Source organism: Triturus cristatus, chromosome 3_1 (assembly GCF_964204655.1).
Source record: "Triturus cristatus chromosome 3_1, aTriCri1.1, whole genome shotgun sequence".
NCBI classification, from domain to species: Eukaryota; Metazoa; Chordata; class Amphibia; order Caudata; family Salamandridae; genus Triturus; species Triturus cristatus.
In genome coordinates, this window is record NC_140583.1 from 852,616,012 (window position 1) to 852,643,636 (window position 27,625).

Consider the following 27,625-nt stretch of genomic DNA (forward strand, 5'->3'; position numbering starts at 1 on the left):
TGCCTGACAAAGTTTAGTCTTTACAGCAAGAAGCTTACAAAATTCAGTAACATCAATGCAGAAGAAAGGAAGACAATCTGGTGATCAGAATATGATTTCCTCTTGTCTGTACATGAGTAAATCAAAAGTACCCAACTAAGCCTGATCTAAGTAGCATTAGTTGGGAAACCCTAATAATATGCAGTAAAGTAGAAAGATGTCAGAATATTAGGTAGTTTTGTAGAGATTTTCCAAAATCAGGAGTATCATATAGCATAAAACCACAAAACAGAAATATAGCAAAGAGGTCTGTACCCCTCCAAGTCCAGAAAGGAATCGGTCTAAAGTTAAAGTGTGACCACTAATTAAAACTTCACAGAGCATTTGAAAATCCCACATCATGTGTGCCAGTGCTTTTCCACCTTCTCACAGTAGAACTTTGCAAACTTATTCGATACTCCCATCTCATGGTCTGAATCTCATGAAGTCCTTGGATTCCTCACATATCTAGATATAACATGAATCATGGTCCTACCTTTGTTCGTTAACCCCTCTCATCCTTGCCAAAAGTTCTTCTCTCGAGCCTCACTATCTCTCATACACAATGTGCCTTTCATTATCTATGAGATCATATGAATGCACCTGCGAAGAAGAAGAAAACAATACATATACAGTTATAAAATAAATGCATGATTCTATTCAAATGAATATGCGAATATATATAAATATAGTTAACAAAATTACTAAAACTACACAAATACATACATATATATGAAAACTGCTATTTGGTACCACTATAAGGAAAACATTGGTATGCACACTCATATAAATTTCTGAATTATACTGCAAATGCACATCTAGTATTCTGCACCACTTGATGTTAATGATATTAAAGCACACAAATATATGGTACTACAGGCACATATATACATAGCATAATCAAGACATGAAAGGGTGTAGCCAAAATTACGCTGCTCCAAGAGGATGGTCTGTAGTTGCGTGGGGAGGCGGTTCCAGGTGTTTGCTGTGATGATAGAGAATGAGTGTCCTCCACTTCTGCTAAAGTAGATGCGGATAGCATGGGAAGGTGGAGGGTAGTCTTCTCGATGGTTGGTGGAAGTTCAGGTGGTGGTTAATGTAGGCGGGTCCTTGGTTGTGTAGAGCCTTGTTTGCGTGGGTCAGCAGCTTTTCTGTACGGGGACCCAATGGAGTTGCCTGAGGTGGGGTGTGATGTGGGTTCTTTGGGAAAGGCCAAGGAGGAGTCTGAATAGAGTGTTGTGTATGGTATGAAGTCTCTGTAGGAGGTGTACAGTGATTCCTACATAGAGGGTATTGCCATAGTCCAGTTGGCTGGTGATGAGGGCCTGTGTCACAGTGGAGGAGACTGCATTGATCTGTGATTTCATGGTGAGCTTGTTGTCAATGATGATTCCGAGGTTTCTGGCATGGCCAGAGGGAGTGGGTGCGGGTCCTAGTACTGATGGCCACCAGGAGTCATTACATAGGTTGTTGCTTTTTCTGAAGATCAGTTCTAGGTCAGGGCGGAGTTCGCGGAGTTCCGCTGTGTGGAACTCCGCAAATTGACAAAAAAACTCTTTGGAGCTCCGCAAGTGGCAGAGTGTTTCGCGAAATGCCGTTCAAGCTGATCTTCCTGCAGCTCGAGTAGAAATTCTACTCGGCGGCAGCCCGCACTCACCAACTTACCATTGCCGAGCGCGAGCGGGGAAAAAACTCCACGGCAGTACCTGGAGCAGAGTTTTGCTGCGCGGAGTGCAGAATACTCCATGAACGGAGCGGAGTTCAACGCTTAGGCTTATCAGTACCTCCGTCCTGTCTGTGTTCAGCGGCAGGCAGTTGTTCCTCATATAGTTGGTGATGCTTGTTGTGCATCTGTGGAATTTGGTTCTAGTGGTGGTGGGGTCATCGGTGAGTGAGAAGATGACCTGTCTGTCTTCTGCATAAGGAATTATGTTGAGACTGTGGTATCTGGTGGGGATATATCTGCGTTTAAGAGCGCGGGCCGATGGATGAGCCCTGGGGGACACTGCAGGTGATCTCCATGGGTTTGGGGGTGAAAGGTGGGCGGTGGATTCTCTGGGTTCTTCTAGTGAGGAAGGAGGTGATCCATCTGAGCACCTCCCTTGGACGCTGGGGTGGTGGAGTATTTCGATCAGCTTCTGGTGGGATACGTGTCAAAAGTTGCCTAAAAGTCAAGGAGGATCAGAGCTGCTGCTTCTCCTCGGTCGAGGAGGGTTTGGATGTATTTGGTGGTTGTGATCAAGGCAGTTTTGGTACTGTGATTGCTACAGAAGCCGGATTGGGAGGTGCCGAGTAGCTGGTTCTGCTCCAGGTTTGTAATGAATTGCTTATTGATGATCTTTTCCAGTATCTGTGCTGGGAATGACAGCACGGAGATTGGCCAGAAGCTTTTAAACTTGCTGGGGTCGGCAGAGGGTTTTTTGAGTAGTGGTCTGACTTTGGTGTGTTGCGAGGCGTCAGGAAATGTTGCAGTTGTGATTAAGATATTGAGCAGGGTGGTGAGTTCCTGGCCTATCCTTTGGTTTCTGAGGTTGTAAATGTGGTGTGGGCATGGGCCTGTGGAAGCTCCTGAGTGGATGGCTTTCATGGTGGAGGTGGTGTCCTGGGTGGGGAGGAGGTTCTATATTCGTGCCTGTTACAGTGATGGCTTATCTGTTGAGGAAGTCCATAGGAGTGAGATGGGGCTTGAAGTTTCTGTTTATGGTTGCAATCTTGTCATGGTAGAAGTCAGCGAGGTTGTCGCACAGCTCCTGTGAGGTTGTGATGCTGTTTTCGCTGGCAGCTGGGTTGGATAATTCCTTAACAATGTTGAAAAGTTCCTTGGTGTTATTGGCACTGAAGTTAGAATATTAATTCTGCCCGCTCCTCAAATTTATTTGTTTTCCTTAATGTTTGTTGGATTGGAGTCATAGTATTGCATTCTAAGTATTTTAAATGTGTGCCATTTTTAAGGTACATTTTGGATTTGAGTTAGGTATTTAAATCTTATTTTGATTTGAATAATGTTTATATATTTTGAGCATGTTAAAAGTAAGTTTATAAGAGAACGACCCGATGATGAACGCTGCCACTTTGGTGAGTGAGGGTCCATGCATCCAAAAATAGTTTCTTTCATTGGCCTGAAAGGTCTTCCTGCTCATATCCTGAACAGAAGTACCCATCCTCATGGAACTGCACACCCTTTCATGTTACTGGGAAATCTTTCTAACCATGTGTGGATTAAAACTGTGACCTATAATTTTCACATATCTTGGCAGCGAGCACTTCACACTCACTCCATTATCCCCTTCATAATCACCATAAGAAGGAACTAGACGTGCTTCAAGCTTCAAAAAAGAGCATCAATGCTTTTCAAGCTGGCTGGCAAGCAATGAGAGTCTCCTCAGGAGAAATGTCTTCCCCACCCACACCCCTTTTTTAGTGGAGAGCAGGCTAACTTCCTATCCTCTTCACTGTTTTATTGCACCAATAACAGGCCCTAGGCACCAAGAGAGAATTAGCATATAGTCTTCCTGACGATTTGGTCTTTATTTGGGAAAGTGCAAATCAAGCATGCAGAGTCTTAGGTTACAAAGGCCTTATTTGTTTTAATTTAATGTAGGTTTTGAGTCATTGTCACCTAATCCTTAGCCCTTACATCCATCACAGGCCCTTATTCATAGAAAGCCTTCTTTAATTTAAATCTGGATTTGAGGCCTAGTAGTCTGTATTAATCTGAGTGGATATATTCATCCTCTAGATCGGTAGGCACAGCTGCCATAACATGACTGACCAGTTCCCGCATAATCTGTGGTGATACAGCATACTGCAGCATCGTCTAGACATTAGTGACAACATTTTAGATGATTCAAAACACCCCATTCACATTTTTTCAGATGGTGTTAAGGATTTAGTGCATGTTTTATGATGTTTCAAATGATTACATATGGTCAAAATGAATAATCAGTTGCAGTAACGTACAATCATAACATGGGCGTAAGCAATTACTGTTTGCAAACATGCGCATTGTTTTTTAGATTCAAATACAGCATTTATGGGTCTCTTACCAAAAATGTGCACACAAATAGGTAGCAATCTATAGTTTTGCATCCATGTACAAAGTAAATATTTACTAAAACGTGCAGCAATTGGACACCCTAACGTAACTTTCAATGAATACACTGATCACTTGAAATAGAGATTGCTAATGATGAAATACTGCTCTGCTGTTCAGTTTGATCCAAGTGGTTCCATAATGGATGCAGTCTATCTCTCGGATGATGTTGGTAAAGGATATCCATAATTGGCAGCTATTTGGTATCTTTTGCTTGCATCTACAATAGGATATTGTGGGGATAACGTAAAATGGATCTATTAGCAGTTAAGATATTTTGCAGGCTATCCCAGTGTGCTTGAAATGGGGATAGCTTTACTAAAGAAATTATACGCAGTGCTTAATTTGTAAAATATTAAGTGCCAGGGCTCTGACCAGGAGGCCACTGCAGCTTGGACCACCCATCACCCCTGTCATCGCTGCCAAGACAACTACTAACCATCTCTCTCCCTTGTAAACGCGACATTTCCGATTATTCCAGGTCCTCAAAGCTAAAGGAATGGCTGGGGAGGCAGGTATTAGTACTTTTTTTTAAAGTATATTGTTTTCCTAAACAACTGGTATACTGCTCATCTCTAAATTACATGAGCAGCGCCACCTTGTGTCAGACTGCCTTAAGTGTGGTGTTGACAATTAGGTGCCTGTGGCGAGCACCGGAAACCAATTAAGTGCCGGTGCTCAGCACCGGAAAGCTCCTGCTCAAATTAAGCACTGATTATACGTAACTTGTCCAGGATACAGAAACTGATAGCATGTAAAAAACGGGAAATCTTAAATAGTTTTTCCAGTAGGAAGTGCACGTTTGTATTTAACACTATGTAGCTTTTGAGGAAAATGCCTTTTGTTGCACCCAGTATGATACTGAAGCGTACTTGCGCTATTTTTTCTAATTCATTTCTTTCTAATTCATTTCTAATTTGTCTAATATCTTCTTTTGCAGACTCATAAAAACATTTTAAAATATGAAGCAGAAATGAAAACGCTTAAGCAAACAGCAGAACTATTTGAAGTGACTGTGTCAGAATACAAGCAGCTTAAGCAATGCCGGAGTGACATCATTTTACTCAAGTCAGTGTGGGATATGGTTATTTTTGTTCGGGTAAGATATTTGTTTGCATGTGTTCAAAATGCAGTTTATGATTGGTTCACTGGTGTTTCATCTAGTAAAAAATGGCACTATAGATCACAGCCAAATATTACATTCCGATTGTGCATCGTTAAAACAGAAGGATCACAAGATTATTATGCTTGGAGGGATCCACTTTCCCTGAAAGCTACACCAGAAGGCGGTTTTCGTTTTCAAACAATACAAATAGTAGATGCTGACGTGAAAAGGTACACATTGTGGAGAAAGAGCCAGTTATTTTCAGGATCTAGCAGAGATAATTGCCTAATCTAGGATAGGATAGGGCACGCAGAACGAAATGCAGGAGGAGTGACATAAATATACAAAGGTAAGAAGATAGTGAGGAAAAATCATGTAGCAATGAAACAAGAAAAGGAAGGGAAAAGGCCCCAGTGAAGCGAGATAAGGCGAAGAGAGATACAGGAAGAGAAAGGTATTTTAAGATTATTATACCTGCCAGACTAACTGCATCATGAATCAAAACAAAAAAGATACACACCAAAATAAACAAACTGGTTAGCATCCTTTGAGTGAAAATTGAAGCATATGCTAAAATGTAGATTAAGCAAATAGTAATAAATATACCTGTTACAAAAAGAAGTCAAAGCGTAGCGAGGTGAAGATTTTTCTTTATTCGTACCTTACACCATCACAGGTTCCAGTCAGCTGGAGTATGTTCACAACACACTGTAGGTACATACCAAGAGGGGCAGGGGAATGGGGGTGGCGGAATGTACCATATATAGATTATAATACATCTCCTTACATATAGAAGGTTGGGGAAAAAGGAAAATGGGGAAAAGCACATAACAATAGATGAGCATAAAACAATGCATGACAGGAAAACTGTACAACAAATCATGTAATGCAATAGTCTCTTAGCTACCCTGGTCTGGATTTGGTTCTTTGGGATCTACTGGAAGCAACACTTTCCCTCTCACCCCCTTGATCCGGAACAACCTCAGTACCAACAATTTGCTTATGAGGGACAATCTTGTCCATGCTCCAGGTTTGTACGTTTTCAAGGTGAACCACATTTCTACCCACTTTAGTTACTTTGATAGGTTCTGAAAATCTGGTAGCCTCCCTCCTACGTGGTTTAGGAAGGTCCACCCAAACCCAATCTCCTTCTTTGAACATGCGGGATTTAACATGTTTAGTTACATCATACCTGTTTTTATACTTGGATTGGTGTTGAACCACTCTCTTGGTAATCTCGTTATGATCCACCACACGTACCATTTTCCCTCAACCCTGGAGGAGAGAGTCTGGTTTTAGGAACTCTACCTTTCAAGGAGGTAAAAGGGGAAAGCCCTGTGACAATATTGGGGGTTGAGCGAAAGGCCCAAAAGGTATCTTGTAAAGCATCTTTTGCTGGGATTCCCAATACCTCTGTTCGCTGTAAACATTCCTTGACTACTCGGTTCATTCGTTCAACTAACCCATTACCACAGGGACAATATAGGGCAATTTTGTGATGAGTAATGCCCATTTCAAATAAGAATTCTTTCATGTTTTCTGATGTGAATTGTACCCCGTTATCAGTAACAAGGATGTCTGGAATACCTTCATCAAAAAACACATCTTTCAGGAATTGGATGAGTACACCCATGTTAATTTGGTGCACACACTTGAAAACCACCCAGCGAGTGTAATAGTCCACTATTACCAAGATGTAACGTTAATTTAAAGTTTTGAGATTGAGAGGACCAATGATATTGAGAGCTAGTTTTGACCATGGACAAACTGGGACTTCAACAGGGGACAAGGGGGGTTTCCAGGCTCGGTGGATTTTGTCTGAGCAGCTACACTCCAGACAGTCTCTTACCATATGCTCTGCCATGGCATCCATTCCTGGCCACCAGTAGTCCAGGCGAATTTTGTTTTTAGTGAGACTATTCCCTAAATGTCCAATGTGGGCTAGATCAACATTTTTTTCTCTCAGTTTAATGGATGGAACAATTTTCTCGCCCATACAAACAGTTCCCTCTTGAATGTTTAGTTCCAGTCTCACATCCCAGTATCTACTCAATGGTATCGGGACTTTGTTTTTTGCAGTAGGCCAACAGTTAATTATGTATTCTTTAAGGGCCTTCATTTCCTCGTCCTTCAGTAAACAACTGTTCCATTCCTCTCTATTCAGACCTGACAGTTTAAGTATGACATCATCAGATTCAATCAGGACAGTACCTTCATCAACCTCGTGTGGTGAGCGAGATAGAAAATCAGCTACAACATTTTGAGGCCCCGGTACATATTTGACTGTAAAATTGTACCCTTCCAGTCCCAGGATCCTCGGTGTGGTTTTGACTGACCCTTTTGTGGTGAACGCATACATGAGGGGCTTATGGTCTGTCTTAACAGTGAAGGGTATGCCCCACAAGAAAAAGTGGAAATGTTTAATTGCCCAGGCACAGGTGAGTGCCTCTTTCTCCACAACAGAGTAATTTGCTTCCGCACCTTTTAGTGCACGAGAAGCAAAGGCAACCACCTGTTCCTTGCCGTTGACGAATTGGGTGAGACTAGCCCCCAACCCTTTATTACTGGTGTCAGTGCAAAGAACAGTGGGTTGAGTAGAATCAAATCTACCCAACGATAGGGTTGATACAATTCTCTCCTTCACTGTGACAAAAGCAACCTGACAGTCCTTGTTCCACACAAAAGGGGTCCTCACTTTAAGTAACTTTTGCAATGGTTCCACAATGCTAGCATATTTGCGAACAAACTTTGCGTAGTACTCGGATAAACCCAAGAATGATTTGAGATCTTCAACACAAGTTGGGGCAGCAGTATACTGGATAGCTTTAACCAGATCTATCTTGGGCTTGATACCATCATGGGAGATTGTGTGTCCCAGGTATTCAACAGATCCAAATCCAATACAACATTTTTCCTTCTTTAACCCCTTTGCCGCATGGGTAATTCCCCCACAGAGCGGGGGGGGGGGGCACTAGGTGCCGCGGTGCTCGTGACGAGCCCAGCTCGTCATGAGGCACAGAGTAGCTGTGCTCATGATAAGCTATGCTCGTCACGACCCCGCCCACTGATTGATTCTCCCGCACAGGCGGGAAATCAATCACACGTTGGCAGGCCGCGGCCGTTATGACGAGCTCAGCTCATTATGAGCACAGCTCCACTGTGCCTCATGACAAGCTGGCCTCGTCATGAGCACGCAAGCAATTAAGGTCAGACCAGCTGTCTCAAGTTTAGCCAACTCACTCCTCAGAATGGTATTGTCTTCTTCCAAATCTTTCCCATAAATGAGGGTATCGTCTTGAAAGCAAAGGGTACTTGAGAGCTCCTTAAGCACGTGTTGCATAATCCTTTCGAAGGCAGCAGCCTCTGAGGCCAATCCAAAGGGCATGCAAATGTATTGGAATGCTCCAAGGAGGGTTACAAATGAAGTAAGGTGACGGGAATCAGGGTGAAGCTCTACCTGGTGGTATGCGGAAGAGAGGTGTAGGACACTAAAACAGCTTGCACCTTTGATAAGGGTGAGGACCTCATGTATGCATGGCAAGGGATGTCTGCCGACCCAGATGTTTTCTTTGTAATCCCGCAGGTCAACACACAATCTGATATCCTTGCTAGAGGCTTAGGTGGTAAGAACAATGCGGGCCAACCACTGAGAGCTTTCTATGGGCTCAATGACTCCAAGTGACAAAAGTCTGTCTAACTCTGCTTGAAGGAGTGTTTACATCATGTGTGGTATAGGTCTGACCTTATGCGCCACGGGTTTAGCATTAGATTTGAGCTTGATGGAGTGTTGGTAGTTTTTAAGCAGACCCAAATCCTCCGAAAAAACTTTGGGGAAGTCATTGCAAACCTCTATACCACCCACTGATGGATCCACCAAAAGAACTTGGTCGGGACTGTTGGGATCTAACTTGATACCCAGTTCTCTTTGGTGTTTCCACCCCAACAACTTAGACCCTTTTGTGTGATGTACATTTTGCCTACTGTGCTCCTCCCTTTGAATCCTATGTTCATGGTGGTCATTCCTAACAAGGGTATGGGGTTACCATTATAACCACCACGATGAATATCAGGAAGCTGCATGTCTTGGTGCCAAGAGGGAAACAGTTTGGTAAATATCTCAGCTTCCAGCAAGGTGTAGGGGGAACAAGAGTCTGCAAAAATGGTCACCGGTCTATTATCCAAGGTGATCATACACAAGGGGAAATCGGTAGTTTTGTCAGTATTTTCGTAGTTGGAACACTAATTTGGTATCCGGGGAGAGTCATGTTCGATGGACAATACAGATTTTGAATGTTGATCTCTACAGACCCTAGCAAAATGACCCTTTTCCCCACATTTGTGTCATGTAACTGATCTGCCTTGGCAAGCCACATTATTTGCTAAGTGGCTGGGACTCCCACATCTGTAGCATTTTAGATTGGTGCTCAATGGAAGAGTAGTTATCTTACTTTTGCTCTCCTTACCTACATCATGTTTATTTATCACATTTACATCAGCATGTTTGTCACCATCCTCTTTCATTGCCACCATGCAATCGGCAGTATGTTCATTCCCAACTGCTATCTCTATGGCTTCTTTGAGATTTGGGTTGGCCACTAAGAGTCTCTCTTGAATTTTTGGGTTGTTGGTGCATCTGACCAACTGATCCCTAATCAAGGAATCCTGTAATGCTTCAAATTTGCATGTGTTGGCCAACCCCTTTAATGCCGCTACAAAAGCCTTGACTTTCTCATTTTTGCCCTGAATTCTAGAGAAGAACTTATGTCTTTCCAATGCAACGTTAATTGTCTTCCCAAAACGTTTTTCTAACTTGTGAACAACTAAGTACACATTCTCCTCGTCATCATCCCCTCCCAATGATGCAGAAATATTATCATAGGTTTTACGGCCTTCAATACCTAAGTTGTGAAGTAAGGTATGTAGTTTGCGTAAAGGTGAAAATGTCTCCCCTGCTATGGCAATTAGGAATGATTCCATTAGCCCAAACCATTGTTTTCACGGTAAAGGGGGTTCACCAACTTCATTGAGAAAAGGGGGTGGTTGAGACATGTTTGTTGTGGCCATAATAAACAATAGATTGACAGTTGACGGGGAACAAAAAAAGAGAAGAAGTGATAGAGCTAGGAGAATGGTAAATGACAGGGGGACTGTAAGAGAGATAATAGCAAGGTTGCATATAAGTCACAGAAAATGTGACCAGTTACCTCTCCACTAAGAAGGACAGTGTCAGTCAGTATGATGGTGGGGATGCAGGGAAAAACAACAAGGAAGATCCGCATAAAAGTTTAACGCTGAGGGCAATTATAGCTAACAGCTGTGCTGGCAAGGAGGGAAGCAAGGAGGAGATAAAAGTCCAAGGAAAATAGAAAAAAAAACACAACGAAAGGCAGATCACTGCGGAGTCAGGCTCCCAGACAGTGATATCTAGTACAAGCATCAGCTGTACCCATCAGCGTAAAGTAGGCGGCAGCACTGAACAAATGGAAAGTGTACAAAAAAACCAATTTCTGTGCCTGTCAGTGTGCTTGACCAGTCGAATAGACAACGCCGGAGGGCTGATCACCACGGAGTCCGGCTCCCACGCAGTAAACAAAGATACAAACACAACTGTGCCCGTCAGCATAAGGCAGGCAGCAACAGTGACTGAGTGGGAAAATGAGCAGGGGCCAAATGAACAAATCCTGCACACATCAGCGAAGAACCAGCTGACAAAAGCACGCAGAATGAAATTACAAGCACAAGCTGTGCCCCTCAGCGTGAGGTCGGTGGTAACCAGATAAACAGTGAAAGATGTACATCTCCTTCAAGGAAATTGACTCAGGTGCCCTCCTGAGTGAAGATCAGACTGACAGAACAGTGTACGCCCCCTCACAAAGGAATGTCTGCGGAGGCCGTCCCTGCACAGCCCCGCCTCAGGAATGAGACGCCTCAAGGAAGCCGGAAAGCAACAGCGTGAGGAAACATCAAGGCATCGGAGGCCGCTCACACTGAACCCCTTTTGAGGAAGCCTTCTCAGGCGGAGACTCGCTCCCAGGCCACGACGTGGACAGCGAAATGACTTAGGCCCTCCAGGCGGAGACTCACTCCCTCTCTTGAAGGATGCGGCAGTAATGTGAGGGAGATGCAGAAGAAAGGTGCCCCTCAGGCAGAAACACACTCCTACGCCCCGACGGGGAGGGCAAATACCGTTGGCCCCTCAGGCGGAGACTCGCTCCCACGCCTCCACGAATGCGGCCAGTGACGTGAGGGAGAGGCCTCGTAGAGCCACGGCCACACAGATTGAAACCGGTGGTGGAATACCAGCGTCCTCTAAGCAGATCCAAATACCCCAGGAAAAGGTAACCCGAAGACCGGCTCTGACAGGGACAGCGAAAGAAAGGCAATGCTGGAGCAGTGAAAGCTGGCAATCATGATGTGCACTATAGCTGTAAGCTGTGGCCACTGAGGTTCTGCACACAGGAATTATGCAGGAAAATATGGAAACAGCCACGCAGATAGTGATCCCCAGGGAACGAAGAACTTGGAGCCAGGGGGCAGCAGGTAGTGCAAGGGCAGCGCCAAAGGTTGGCAGTCAAAGTGTGAGGTGAGGCAGTACTCACATATAAATCCTTATGAAGGTTGAAATGAACAGCTGGCACTGGAGAACGTATTGGGGGTGATGGTGAACGTCCCCACACAGTGAATCGTCGCCAAGGTTACAAAAAGAAGAGGAAGCATAGCGCGTTGAAGAGTCTTCTTTATTCGTACCTTACACCATCACAGGTTCCAGTCAGCTGGATTCAACTGTGGAATGTTCACAACACACTGTAGGTACATACCAAGAGGGGAAGGGTAATGGGGGTGGCGGAATGTACCATATATAGATAATAACAATACCTTAACTGAATAGAATGTTGCAAGCACAGAAATTAATATAACACAAATGAAACACAGACAACATTCACTGAAATGACCGACTTGTGAGAAGCAGCATAAGACACATTCTGAAATAACTATGATGCAGTGAAATAATCATTTTAGTTTTGTGGTTAATTTAATACATATTGAAAAGTGTAAGGCACAACTTGAAATTAACATTTTACAAATATCAAAGAATATGAATGGTTTGGAAATTATTTTAACACATACTGAAATGAGTATTTCTTGTAACTAAATAATTATGGCATGCATTCAAATTAATACAACACACATGCCAATAAGTATGATACTTGTTGATATTAGTCAGTGAGACAGGTTGACGGAGGTGTGAACTTTCTTCCCCCTTTGCCCGGAGCACACTTTTTTGGGTCAAGGACAACAAGTTTACATATTTATTTTGTCAGATGTAGAACCAACCCCTTCAGCAGTTGGTTGTCAGTTTACAGTACCACAGCTTGGATGTGGGAAAGATGATTGTCTGACACTAAGGCGAGATTTGTATCTGTATTATTGAGTTCTTCAAAATTGTAGGAGCCTTTACTATTAGTGCAAGAACTCTAAGGAAATGCACTGAGCTCTAAGGTTTACTTGCATTACTGACAATGGTTCCAATCTAGAAATGTGTATACTTTTTCAAAATGTAACTTTTCGTGGATATTTCTAATGCTCAAAAAACTTGCAACTTTAAATACCATTTCTCTAAGATATCATTTCACAAAAGTTGTTTGGTGCATGCCAGTATTCACAAAAACGAAAATAATTGGTGAATTAGTGTAAAACCTTATGGGCAACATGAAAATAAAATAGGAGTCCCATTCTTAAAGAAAGTCACAAAAGAGCACTCTGAGATCTGTCATCTTGCATTGGTGCTGATTTACGACTTTCAGACAATGACAAAAATTTTTAGAAGTAGGTATGGAAACCATGCTCCTAGCAAGCTTTTGTCAATACCATTTTTGCATTATGAAAAATACATGTGCATATTTGCTCATGTGTAATTCTGCAGAGCGACAACAGATTCACTTGTTATAATGTTGATTTTCTTTTTTCTCCAATGAGAAAATATTTCTATCCTTGAATAATCTCCTTTCTCTACACACCCATCTTTTTCGCGCCCTGAATTTTTTTTACTCCTGACCTGTCACATTGTGGGAAGACCTTGGAGAGGAGCTGGTATGTATCCTTAAACATGTTAGTTTTTTGGGCATGCTAAAGCTCTTAGAGCATTACAGGACTGGAACTAATGCTTCCTGCCTAGTGCCAGCTCCTTTATGTAGATGTGCAGAAAGGTCAGAGTGTTCCTAAAATCCAAACCCTGATATAATATGAGTCCTGATATAATCATAGAGGCTATTGCCAAAGCTCTTACACAATGTGACTGCTCCCACAATTTGTCACATTTCTGCATCTGAGAGGTAATTTTGTTTACAGGATAATTCGTTTTTGAAGTTTACCACCACCAGGACAAGAATTATTTTTTAAAGTTCCATATCCCTGGATTGAAATGAATATTACAAGTGTTAGCATAAATATGTGCCATGTATAAAAATGAATATGACATGCTTTGAAAGAAAAGTGACACTTTGAAATGGTCATGGCATGTGTTGAGGGTATTATGACGGGTACTGAACCTAATATGAAGCAGGTTTAAATGACTATAAAATGTTTTGTAATGAACAGGACAAGTGATAAAAGCCAGTCCAATCTATGCTTAAATGGTATATGATGAGTGAGTATGAATCATATTGAACTGAATAGGAGGCTTGCCAAAATCTTTATAACAGGTGGAGACATGAATATTACAAGTACTGAAAAAAGCATTAGCTCCTCAAAGCAAAAATTATATCATACAATCAATCAACCAAATAGGCTTTATTCAATTTTATAACTCATAAAAACACAGAATACATATTCACATCATAAAACATCAATAGAAAAATATTTAAACAAATACTCTTATAAATAAGCATTACAACAACCCCCCCATTAATTTGGTTCCATAAGAACAAATCATTACATTTACATTACAGTCCCCCCTCACCCATATCTCTTTCTGATTGCAATTGATCCTTTTATAAAGTTTAAAACTGCACAGCAGGTACCCATTGAATCCAAAGACAGTAAAAACCTATAACCTTCTATGTGAGAAAAGGACGTAAAAGGTTCTAAAATTGGGAGCAAGTATCTAGCTTTGGGAGACTTGTACAGCAGGTAAAGAGGATAAAGTGCAAGGTGCTCGCTCTGTATTGTAAAATTATCACAAGGACAGGGGCATAAGGTATTCGACTAAGTACATTGCTGGGGATAAGCCACCAAAAAATTAACTGAAGAAAGACGAAATCTAGTCAAATAAACCTATGTTGAGAATTCATGAAATAGATCAAGAAGGAGCAAGGAAGATGAAACGAAATTGTTATATCTGCACTACTCACTGATTTTAACTGCTCCACTGCCCGACCATAAAGGGAATCTACTCGACTTATGTAAGCATTTTTTATTATAGTTTTAGCTTGTTGAGGAATATATATGGGATTGTTAAAAAAGTTCTGCCAAACCCTGTTTCTCAAACGATTTCTTAAGATAATTAACCCAGGATATATTTTGAACATTTTCATAAGATAAACAATCTATTAATATGGATTTAGTAAAATCCAATTCAGGTGCTTTCCAGATCTTAGCCCAAAGCAGTAAAGGGGCAAGACCTACTTGGTCCGATATTAGCTCTAAACCCAAATCAAGATGGTAGGAGAGAGATGAGTCACTTTTGGGATCATCAGGAGTCTCCATGTAAAATCATTCTCAATTGTCTGCAGCTTAAAACAATTGGCATATCCCCAGACTCCGGCCCCATAAGTGGCAATTGAGAGACACTTGACACTATAAAGAGTCAGCATCTCTTTAACTGGGTTTTGACCAAGTTGAACAGCAAATCTAAAAAGGGCCTCCACCACTCTAGCCATTTTTATAGTGAGAAGGGAATCCCAAGATAACTGGGCGTTAAAAACAAGTCCCAGATAAGCTTTTTTCTTTACCTTCGCTAGCTCGTTCCTTTGTACCTTATATACTTTGTTTTTTTTCTTTTCGGCCCACAGACCATTACAAATGACTTTTTATAACTTACTTTTAAGTCCAAAATGGCTATAATTCTACAAAGTCATCCATAATAATACAATCAATTTGGTATAATCTGAATGCAATATGACATGTATAAAAAAAATCTGTGTTAGACCTGTCAGCCTTAAGGTGGTCTTCCCCAAAACATTTTGCTTGCTTCCCACCAATTTTGCTGGATTATTGCTTCTGTTGGTCTTAGGACTGTGTGCACTTTACCACTGCTAACCAGTGCTAAAGTGCTTGTGCCCACTCATCTAAACATGGATTGATTGGTATATACCTAATTGGCATATTAAATGTACTTGTAAGTCCCTTGATAAGTGGTATACCATATACCCGGGGCCTGTAAATTAAATGCTACTAGTGGGCCTGCAGCATTTATTGTGCCGCCCACCTAGGTAGCACTCTAAAACTTGTCTCAGACCTGCCATTGCATCCTGAATGCACTGACACACTGCCAGACTGTTCAGAACCTGGCAGCTCGGTTGGTTCTTGGTCTTCCAAGACATGAACATATCTCCAGGCATTTGTATAATTAACACTGGCTTCCCATTGAAAAACGTGTTCTTTTTAAACCAGCTCTCTTAATGCATAGAGCTCTCTATCAGTCTGGACCTGCTGCTCTTAAGAAAAACCTCAAGACCTGGCTTTTTCCACTGTAACTGTCATTTCATCTGTTTTCATCTCTGGCCGTACAGCGGCAGGACACTCTTGAGTAGTCGAGTGCTCTACAGAACCTTTTCACTATCACTACCACTACCATGCCGACTTGGCATTTAAAACCCCTTGGCAAGCTCTTAAACTCCCCTTTTATTACGTATGCTACTCCTAAGGTAGCCAAAAAACAAGGTGCTGTGTAATAAAAGGTAGGGTATGTACTTTTAAGTTCTGCATGTCCTGGTATTGAAAAACTTCCAAACTTGTTTTTCACATTTAGGAAAGCTCCATCCCTAACATCTGTACATATGGCCCTTGGAGTGAATACATTGCACCTTTTAATAGAATATATTGACATTGATAACTATATCTACTAGGTCTCAAATCTACCCATATTGTGGCTCAAGATAGTATTGACTTTCTAGATTAAAGAATTAATATCATCGGCAAGAGGCTTTCCATGGCATTTTGCTGCAAAAATTCATATAATTCCACACTAATTGCTGATAGTTGCCATGCATGCAGAACTATTAACCCCATCCTGTATGGAGAATTCATTTGAGAGAAGATAAATTGTACATATGAATCAAAATATATAACAACAGCTGATAGTATGACACATTGATTCATGTATTATGGGTATTCTATGAAGAAATTGATGAAAGCCCAGATAAATTCAGACTCGCGTCTCAAATTGACCTGTTTAAGAACTGAGAACGTATTTACTAGTAGTCTTTCCATACTTAATATCCAGAAAAAATGAATTGGTTATCCTCTACAGGATTCATTAAATGTGGGGATTGTAGAATTAGCAAATTGCAACTAAATACAAGAAACCAGATTTCTGGGTAATGGCAAAGAGTTTTCATTCGATCCTCTCATTAACTGTACAACAACCTGTGTGATTTCTGTGATTAGTTGCCTTTTGAATGCTGTGTATAGACAGCAGGATTAGACAATTAAAGACAAAACATTATGAAGCATATTTGGGCTTTTAGGAAGAGTGATGACAGATATCCAGTTACAGTCACTTTTAAAGAACAATATGATTTGAACTGCAAATTGTCAAAATTTGTTGGCATATGATTAACATTCCATTCTGGATGACATTAAGTGGTCTATTGCTGATAGAGCAATACCCGGGGTGGGAGTCAGGATGTTTGCATCATCCGCATAAGCTAAAACTTTAAGCTCTAGTCGAGTATTTTTAGTGGGCAAATGTCCTTGCCCATTTTCAAAGCTTGGATGTAAGGCTCAATATAGAGCGCAAAAAGTTGAAGTGAAAGAGGACACCCCTGCCGGGTGCACCTAGTGATCGTTATGGGGTCCAACAGCTTACCCAAATAGAAAACCCTGGCATTCAAGCCCTTATATAGTTGTTGAACCTGAGTAATAGACCAGGGGGCCAAATCCAGAGGCACTCATAGTTGCCCAGACAAACAACCAGGAGCCCCGTTTGAATGCCTTTTCCTCATTAAGTATTATCATTCTTACCGGGCCCCCTACTGCTGCCCCAGCTTCCAAAGCAGTGATGGCCATAGTCACATGTGCAGTGGTATCACATACCAGTATCAACCCGTGCTGATTTTCTTCAACCAAGCAAGAGATCGCAGACTATAATTGTAGGACTTGGTCATTTTTGGCTAAAGTTCCCTAAACTTTTTGCTTTCCCCCTAGACCTTTTTTCTGACATGGTGTTGCCAACTTAGATGCTTTGTACACTTTGACACTGCTAAACAGTGTCAAAATGCAAGTGCTCACTTTATAAAGTGTAATGGTAATTGGTTGTCCATGATTGGTATGTTTGCCTTACTAGTAAAGTCCCCAGTAAAGTGCACTATGTGTGCCCGGGCTGGTAATGCAAATGATACTAGTGGGCCTGCAGCACTAATTGTGCCACCCACACAAGTAGCCTTAAAAAGGGAACTCAGGCCTGCCATTGCAGTGCCTGCGCACAGTTTGTTAAACTGCCATGTTGTTCTGACAAGTGCACCCACTTGCCAGACCTTACCCTTCCCTTTCTATGCACATCAGACATCCATATGGTAGGTCCAGGGTACCCGCTGGGCAGGGTGCAGTGCATGTGAAAGGTAGGCCATATACTAAGGTGTGTACCATGTCCTGACAGTGAAATAATCTCCATTTCCTTTTTCACTGTTGAAAGGCCATCTTGCCCATAGGATAGAATGGGAAGGCTGTGTAATATGTTTTCCAGCCTATCTTCCCAAAGGTTTAAGATGGAGAGGTGAAGTTTAGTATGCCTGAACTCACAATGTAATAACACATCATTTTATGAAGGTGGTTTTTGCATTGTGTGTTTAAAAGCCACTCTTTTAGAAGTGGCTGGGTTTTTGTGCTCTAATATTTCTGTGTGTCTCTGCCGGGTTGTGGATTGACTGTCTGGATTTGAAAGTGATAGGATCTTGGGAATGTCTTGACCCAGGGGAGGAGGTGAGACAGCAACAGGCTGACCTGCATCTGGAGTGTAGGGGGAGGGGTAGCCCCTAGAGGTGAAGAGGCCTGGGCTGCAGCTATAAAACAATTGTCCCATATCCTTCTGAGTGATTGAGAATCCAGACCCCCACTAATCAAAAGAAGAAGGTGTCACTGGCAGGGAGGCATACAGAACTGGTTTGAACAGGGGTCGGTGCCCCCCTGAACACAAAGACTTCAAAGCCATTGAGGGGTATAACCATGAGAGCTGAAGCCCCTGAACTTTGGAGAATGGCTTGATCAAGATTGAACAAGACTGGAGCAACTTCGTGGTCAAGAGGAACCTTTGCCAAGGAAGATACAACTGAAGAGACTGAAGGAAAGGACCGACCCTTGCTTGCTGTGTGTTCTGGGGCTGGCCTGCAGTTTGCTGTTTTAAGCAAGGAAAGGCTAAAGGGACTTTGCTGTGTGCTGTGTTCCCCTGCTTGAAAGGACTTTGCTGTGCTGTATCCTGAAGTAACTTATCCCCAAGGGCCCGAGGTGAGCTGGCTCTCTGTTGCGGAAACTCAGGAACACAAAAGTTTCCAGGAGAGTCTCAGCGACGCTGGGTGCGTGTGTTTGTTGTAGCCTGAGACCCTCGTAAGCCATACCCTGTGATCGTGGACACCTGGAGTCCAAGCACGGATCAGCGACGCTGTGTGCGTGTGTTTTTTGCAGCCTGAACCCTTTGTGAGGATTGTCCAGTTATCGTGTGCACCGGAATCCAAGTGAGTCTCATCGACACTCTGTGCGTGTGCTTTGTGCAGCGTGGGACCTTCTTGAGGTTTGCCTTGTTATCATGCACACCTGGAATCCAAGTGAGTCTCATCAACGCTGTATGGGTGTGCTTTGTGCAGCGTGAGACCTTCGTGAGGATTGCCTTGTTATTTTGCACCCGGAGTCCAAGTGAGTCTCAGCGACGCTGTGTGCATGTGCTTTTTGCAGCAGGAACCCTTTGTGAGGATTCTCCAGTTATCGTGTGCACCGGAATCCAAGTGAGTCTCAGCAACGCTGTGTGCGTGTGCTTTTTGCAGCCGGAATCATTTGTGAGGATTGTCCAGTTATCGTGTGCACCGGAATCCAAGTGAGTCTCATCGACGCTGTGTGCGTGTGCTTTGTGCAGCATGAGACCTTTGTGAGGATTGCCTTGTTATCATGCACACCCGGAATCCAAGCGAGTCTCATCCACGCTGTGTGCGTGTGCTTTGTGCAGCGTGAGACCTTCGTGAGGATTGCCTTGTTAACGCGCACCCGGAGTTAAAGTGAGTCTCAGCGATGCTGTGCGCGTGTTCTTCATGCAGCATGAGACCTTCGTGTGGAGTGCCCGGTGATCGTGCACCCGAAGTTCAAGGGAGTCTCAGCGACGCTGTGTTGAGTGCCCTGTGGCAGCCTGAGGTCTTTGTAGCAGTAGGGGCCCAGACCGGCAGCCCCGGAGGAGCTGAGCCGCCGGCCCGAGTCCGCCGTTGCCAATTCACAAAGATTGCATCTGATGCCCAAGCCATTGGATGAGGAGAGCAGAGTGAGTTTGCGCCCCGCAGGAAACGTGTGTCGACTCCTGGGGTGGGGTGCAGGCTCAGAGGGAGACGCTCTCAGCCTCTCTCTCATTCCAGCAGCGCAAGCCTCTGCTTCGGCTCATATTGCGGCCTGTATTGCCAAGGGAGTGGCAGTACCGGGCCAGAGTGCGGAGCTGCACTTTTTGTAACATCATACCTGTGTTGGGGGGCAACTGTTGACAGAGGCTGACTGCGAGTAAGAAGGAGTGGCGGAGTGACAGCCTAAGGCAACGTGATCGGTGCCGGAGTGTATTACGCATTATCTTATTTCTGCAGAACGGAGTACCTGATTGTCGTATTACACATTGCTTTATTCCTGCATAACGACGTACCTTGTGGTTGTATTACGCATTGCATTATTCTTACTTTGCAAAGTGCCTAATTGTTGTATTAGGCATTGCGTTATTTTTACATTGCAAAGTACCCGATTGTTGTGTTACGCATTGCATTATTTTTACATTGCAAAAGTGCCTGATTCTAACATTACGGATTGCATAACATGGTATTAGGATTACAGTGGAATATTTAGAAGAGCTCATTAATATCGCCAGAACTTACAAGGGCTGGCTGGCCTAACAACCGGCCAAGAGAAATAGTACACATACTCATATGTTGGATTTATATTGTGTGGTCTTATCGTATATCTTTTTACATAAAATGTATACTCATTTTTATAAAACTCGTGTGGAGTCTATTTGTGGTGTCATCATTGGTTTGCTGTGAGCGTGGTTGCAAATATTTTACACATTTGCCTTGAAGATAAGCCTGGCTGCCCGTGCCAAGCTAACAAGGGGGTGAGCGGGGGCTATCTTAGAAGATGACCTTCCTTTCCCTGACGTGGAACCGCGGTTCCCTATTTGGCCTAAGGTACGTACCTGGGATCCCGGGTCTAACAATAATCTATTGGCCAACACCAGAGTATAGATTGTGAGTCTGAGTTAATCAAATAGATTGGGCAGTAGGAGCCATACAGCAGGGGATCCTTCCCTTTCTTGGGGAAGATAACAATGTTAGTCTCCACCCAAGACCCGGGGACCTGTCCCACAGATTCAAAGGAATAAATTGCATAAAATTTGAGAAGGGTTTGGTGCGGGCCAGAGGATTTCCCCTTCACTGCGACCTCGTCTTTGAGCAAAGTAATGGGGCACTCCATGCTAGACTGCTGAAGTCCAGTCAGTTCACAATGACAATACATTCTTATAAATTGATCGGTAGCTTCTGGGGATGCAACCTTATCCTCATTATCAAGCCTCTGGTAGAAATGGTGGGATTCAACCTGAATAAGTTTGTCATTGCTTACTTGCTCAACCCTATCAGTAAGGATTTTTTGAATAATATTAACACTAGCTCTATCCTTAATTATAAAATAGAAGGTTCTCACCATCTCTTCACTATTTCAAAGGTGATTAGTTGCTTATCCCATAGTATTTCCCTGATGGCAGCCTGAGCAACTGCAAGTTGATCTAAAAAGAGAGAAAACATTCTTGAGTACTGATCGATTACACTCTGTGCTAAGCTATGTTAATTTGAGCCAAGGGAAACATGTAAGTGAGCCTACACCTTGCCCTGCTCCTTCTGCGATATGAATATTATTTAAAATTGTGCTCTCCACAAAAGGATTTCAGTGCATCCCATACTGAAAGGGAAAAGGTCAAACCAATGTTTAGCTCCTGATAGTCCCTCAATTCTCTATTCATGTAATGAATGTATTCATTATCAAGAAGGAGTCTTCTGTCAAAGGTCCATGTATGGGGGCCAATGGAGTTGAGTGGATTGCTTCACTTGTAAAAACAGAGACAATGAATTATGACCAGAAATCACACTTGGGTTCAAATGTATATTGAGGTGTGATAGCAGAGAGTAACTGATGAGGAACATATTGATCCGCAATAACAAATTATGTGGAGCCAAATAAAAAGTAAACCCAAGCTCCCTATGGCAACAGTTCCGCCAGACATCTTCCAGGGCATAAGAAGACATTAATTGTTTCTGAGCCTTCTGCAGACACTTCTTTCCATTAATAGCCATAGACGTGAAGAATCAAACCCAAGGTAGAGAGTGACATTGAAGACACCTCACAGAATCAAGGGCTCAGGCCATTGATCTAATTTGGCCAGGAGAGCATTGAAAACTGTGGGGTCATGATTAGGACTATGGACCATACATAAAGTAAATTGAACATCTTCCCGGATGATCGTTGTGATAAGCCATCGGCCATTCAGATCGAAGCTGTGCCCCAGCATTGTCCAATTCTTATCCTGCACCAAGCAAGCTACTCCCCTCTGAGAAGGAGGGAAGCAAGTGTTACAAAGTACTTGGTAACCCAATTCATTGAGCAAAAAGATTTGGATTCTAGAGAGGTGGGTATCCTGCAAGCAGTCAATATGCGGCCGTAAATTATATAATTCTTCCCTAATTAATTTGCATTTATGGGTCGCTTTAATAACATTCACAATTGTAGTGAACAAGCCACTTTTGTGATCTGACACCCTATGATGACCCTCAACCACCAACATTTTACCTGATTTTAGTGTGTTATGTTACCCTAGCCTTAATGTAGGATGGTTTTGCATATGCCTGCTTCTCTTCTGCCCTGTAATCTTGCTGTCTTTTAGTAGAATAGTCTTGCTAAGAAAAGAAGGTATGGGATGTTGAGGTGCAGTGTTGTGGGTCGTGGTGCACACATGTGCTCAATGTTGTATACTGAGGGATAAAGTCTATAGTGTTATTTGGGTTATGTGAATTATGTGTTGAACTATTGCCTTTGACATGGCTTCATGTCATTCTGATTTCTGACTTTACCTTGCTTTATGGCAGTGTTGACTATTGTCTTTGACATGGTTTCATATCATTCTGATTTCTGACTTTACCTTGCTTTATGGCAGTGCTGACTATTGCCTTTGACATGGTTTCATGTCATCCATGCTTTTCTGATTCCATCTTGCTTTGGGCCTTTCTGTGTGCATGGCTTAACTAACTCCATTTTCACGACTGAAGCTATTTTCTGTGCCAGCACGAAGCTGCAGAGGTGGGAGGGCATGTTTTGCTCATCTCCTGTTTTTCGCACTTTACTGACTAGAGAGAACTGGTTCTTATCAGAGGAATGTACATGGTCTGTCTCGGAGCCATAGCAAAGGCCTGATCAACCGATGCAGTGGCCTTGGAGCAGGCTGGTATGGGCTCTCATGAGAACGAGGTGGAGAGGCTTGCTAGAAGCTTCGTTGTGTTTGAATATGTATTAAAAAGGGGATCCTACACTGGCCTGGTGGAAGTTCACGCCATGGAGCAGACGTGTTGTCACGGAAGAGTGGGGGCTGGTGTCACCTCTGAGCTTTCACCCGGTTCAAGCAATGGACTCCCCTTGAGCGAAGTGGGGTGAAATGATGAAGCAGTAGGTGAGGTGTCTCTGCTACTAACTGTCTCTTGATTCTTTACTGATTCTTTCCTTTCCTTCTTATTTTCTGATTCTTATATCCATACATATATATTTCTACATATATATTTGCTTTGATTGTGTATTTCAATCGGTTATTTGATATGTGAGAGTCTGCCATGATCAATATATATATTTGGCCTGCCCATGATTGAAGTATTGTGTTAATAAATGTATATATTCCATATGTTTGAATTTGTCTTTTCCTTGTCGTAGGAGGTGATCAGTGTGCCCTGCTGGCAAATGATGTACAAAGTATTTCTCGCTCTAGAGAAGTGTGTGTTACCTTGGTCTAGAGGAGACTCGTGATATTGTTTACTTGCCTTGCCTTTGGGGGAGTGTTGAAAGATTGCCCACCTTAGGAAGTGCTGTGTATATTTTATATTCCATAAGTTTGGAACTGATATTCTCGCCCTGGGAAAGTGACGGTACATATCTTGGTCCAGGAGAGATCTGAGACCTTTCATTACAATAATCCAAGAGAGGATGTGCATATGCTGATCATGACTATTAACACTATTAGCCATTATAATAACCTGTCCAAGACCTGATGCACCCTGCAAAAAGACCAGAAGGCAAACCTCAAACTCCACCGATGACCACTGCCCATGATCACACATCTTTTTTTGTCCCCAATTTTGGGTTTTTTCCTACAACCCATCCCAAATTTTACTCCTTTTTAAAAATTAAAAGCCTGTGCAAACATCATAGCCCATTCCCCCTGAAAAACGCTCCCATCAGCCCCAACCCATCCAGATGCCCACCACCCAAACCAAAGCCCCAAACATTGGCCATCCCTCACCATCTGAAGCAGAGAAAAGATATCTGACTCTGAAAGTTGCCGTACAGAGCGAAGCCCCCACAAAAAGACCCCGAGCCTAGGATACAAATGAGGAAAAAAGAGACAAAAGGAGAAGAATTTTATTATATGTAAGAGATAAGACCGAAAAGTTTAAATAAAAAAAATGGATAAGATAAAGACAAATGAGAAAAAAAAGACAATAGAAGAGAGGAAGAGGATCCCCCCCCCTTACTGTGAGCGATGAGCAAACATAAGAGAATGAATAAGAACAAGTAAAGAAGTAGGAGGACAATTATAAATCAAGGGGCATATTTATGTTCCCTGGCGCATCCCTGAAAATCAGCATGGATGCGCCAGGGAAGATGCGTCACGCAAGTTTGCCCTTGCGCCACCGCAGATGCGCCGCATTTACAATGCGGCGCATCGTGGCGCAAGGACAAGCAGATACGTGACGCATCTGCCGGCGTAAGGTTGGCGCAGTGCTGAAGTTGCGTCGCAAGCGCGACGCAACTCCAGCACTGTTCCAACCTACCCTATCCCTAACATGGTGCATCAAGCCTTACGCCTGTTTCAAGCAGGCGCAGGGTTTTGACGCATCAGCGTTGGGAAAGAGACTCAGAGAAATCTTATAGATTTCACTGAGTCACTTTTTAGGGGCGTTTCTGCGACGGAACGAACCCCCCTGAGTAGCAACGCCCACATGAAACCTGACGCAGGTTTCATGTGGCGCAGGGGTTTACACCGTGACGCATCTCCATAGATGCGTCACGATGTAAATGGGGCGCAACATGGCGCAGGGTTTACGCCGCTGCTGCGTCACAAAAGTGACGCAACGGCGGCGTAAAAGGGGCCAAGTCCCTCATAAATCTGCCCCCAAGTGTCTAAGGCAGTAGATCTGGGTCCAGCTGTAGCAAATAAATGTATAGCATTAAGAAGGGTGACTAACCAATCACCTACAAAGAAACAATTGTTGTGGGAACTAGCTGATGAGTATTAGCAGCATGTGGAGTAAGACACAGATTGGTATACAGCGGGACTGACCAGGGGATACAATGGAGTGGGACATGATTAAGGTCCAATTACAACAAGAAATTGAGAAACCTATTGTGGAGCTGAGAACAGATTCTGGAGATGAATGAAAAGTAACTATACCAGAAGATTTAAGGGAGGGGGGTGTTTACTGGGCCTTAGAGCATCCGTTTATCTGGATTAGGTGGGGGTGGGGGGATGGGGAGTGTTATAACCTTTGTACTGTTTGAGTGCAAAAATCAAAAAAAGAAATATAAGAAAAAATAAATCAAATAAATCAAGCCTCTGCTCCAAAGCCCACTAGAAAGTTCCTTTAAGAAATGCGTACATTCCCAGCTATGTAGGCACATTGAACAATTCGAACTGCTGGACCAATTCCAATCCGGCTTCTGACAGGGGCATAGCATAAAATCTGCTCTTACTCACATTGTTGCTGATGCACTGTGAATTCTGGACCAAAATAAATCGTGCCTTCTGATCCTCCTCGACCATTCGGCCCCTTTTGATTACAGTCAAACATGATACCCTTATCGATCTATTGAAGCATAGGATGGGGCTATCAGGGACTGTGCTAACCTGTTTTTCCTCATTCCTATACAATAGAACCCAAAGACTCAAGGTGAATCAGTCATTGTATAACCCCTCTCCACTAACTCTCGGGGTACCACAGGGGTCCACACTTTCACCCACTCTCTTCAATCAGTTCTTGGAGCCTCTAACTGAAATCCTGAAATTGTCCAACATCCAATATCACATGCATGCTGATGACACTCAACTGTACCTGAAAGTCTCCTCCCCAGAGGACATCAGGTCTCTCAACTCAGTACTTAAGGAAACACAAAGTTGGTTGACTTTCAATCACCTGAAATTAAATGCTCTCAAAACAGAATTCCTCCTCATCGCCCCAGCCAAACAGTCTCCAGACATTACAAAATGGCTGCATCAGCTTACAGCCCTCAACTGCACTCCAAGCATCATTGATTCCACGAGCTCTCTAGAAATAATGCTTGATAAGCATCTACACATGCAGAAGCACATTGGTGCTCTTACCAAAGGAGCGAACTTCCAATTGAGGATCCTAAGGAAAATCAAACCGTTTCTACCACACAACAAGCTCAAGATTGCGGTGTAAGCCCTAGTGAACTCTAAACTGGATATGGTAGCGCAATCCTATGTGGACTTCGTAGATCAAACACAGGGCCACTTAGGGCCTTTCTCAATTCCACTACAGGCTTAAAATGTTACCATCACATCATGCCTGAGTAGAAATCACTAAGGGGCATATTATCAAGGATGGCGTTAAAAATGATCGCAGGTTTAGCGGCAGAAAACTGCCGCTAAAGCTGCGATAATGGGCTTGATAATATGCTCTTGAGAATTCCAATAGAAGTCCATGTTCTGGTGTGAACATGGGCTTCTATTGGAATTCTCCAGGGCATGTTATCAAGCCCATTATCGCCGTTTTAGCGGCAGCTTTCTGCCGCTAAACCGGCGATAATTTTAACGCCGTCCTTGATAATATGCCCCCAAATTGGCTCCCGTATGAGGCAAGGATATATGTAGAAACTGCATGCATGACCCACGGAGCTTTACATTTCAACACCCCAATATATCTTGTGCAAACACTCGTGCTCTCTGGGGGCTCTAGATCCTCCAGGGGCTCTAGTACTTTACTACTCAAGCCACAGAAATTCCATTAAAAGAAAACCTACAATCAAGCATTCTTGGACATTGCACCAAGAATTGGGAACACCCTGTCACCTGAAATAAGACTGAATAATTCCATGGCTTCCTTCAAAAGGTAAGTCAAAGAGATTCTGCTAAAGACATTTCTGAGTTAGATCCCCAGTTCACCCTAGGACTCGCTATCTTACTCTTGTCTTTATTGAACTGTTATGATTGTTATGATCTGTTTTGTCCTTTTCTTGTCCGGTTGTGCTATTGTTTACATTTCTTGTATCTTCGTAACTGGCAATCTGCAAAGCAGTCCGATACTCCTTGTGGTCTTGTTCGCGCTATACAAAACCTTTAAAATAAAATAGAAACAGATCAGTGACCAACCTGCCCAGACTGTGTTGCTTCTTTCTGTGACCCTCCTCCAGAAATATCTCTTGGCCACTACAAAAGGTTTATATCCTTTCTTTCAGATCATCGGTTAGATCTCTTCCTTGTAGAGTGCCTTAGGGATCCTCATATTATTCAAAATATTTGTTACTCCACTTTCTGAACTGATCAGATCATTTGATGCTGTGTTTCACTGCAATACTTATGACATTCTACTCATCATCTAGAAGTAGCAGTCTCACAAGGACACTTGCAGGCATGACTGTCTTCTGTTGCAACCTGCATTGGTGCTAACTCCACAAAATTAAATGTTAGCAAGACCGAGTTCCATCACACAGTGGGCAGACACTTGGTAACTTTCAAAATA

At 42.9% G+C, this 27,625-nt stretch overlaps 1 protein-coding gene across 1 annotated transcript in view; it reads left to right on the plus strand.

Annotated features, from left to right (window-relative positions):
- The window catches only part of LOC146861181 (dynein axonemal heavy chain 11-like), a 2,741,463-nt gene that overhangs the window by 450,279 nt on the left and 2,263,559 nt on the right, over window positions 1-27,625 (plus strand). The window contains exon 13 of the mRNA XM_085646213.1: window positions 5,052-5,210. Coding sequence (XP_085502339.1) covers window positions 5,052-5,210 — 159 coding nt within the window. The remainder of the gene's footprint in view (window positions 1-5,051; window positions 5,211-27,625) is intronic.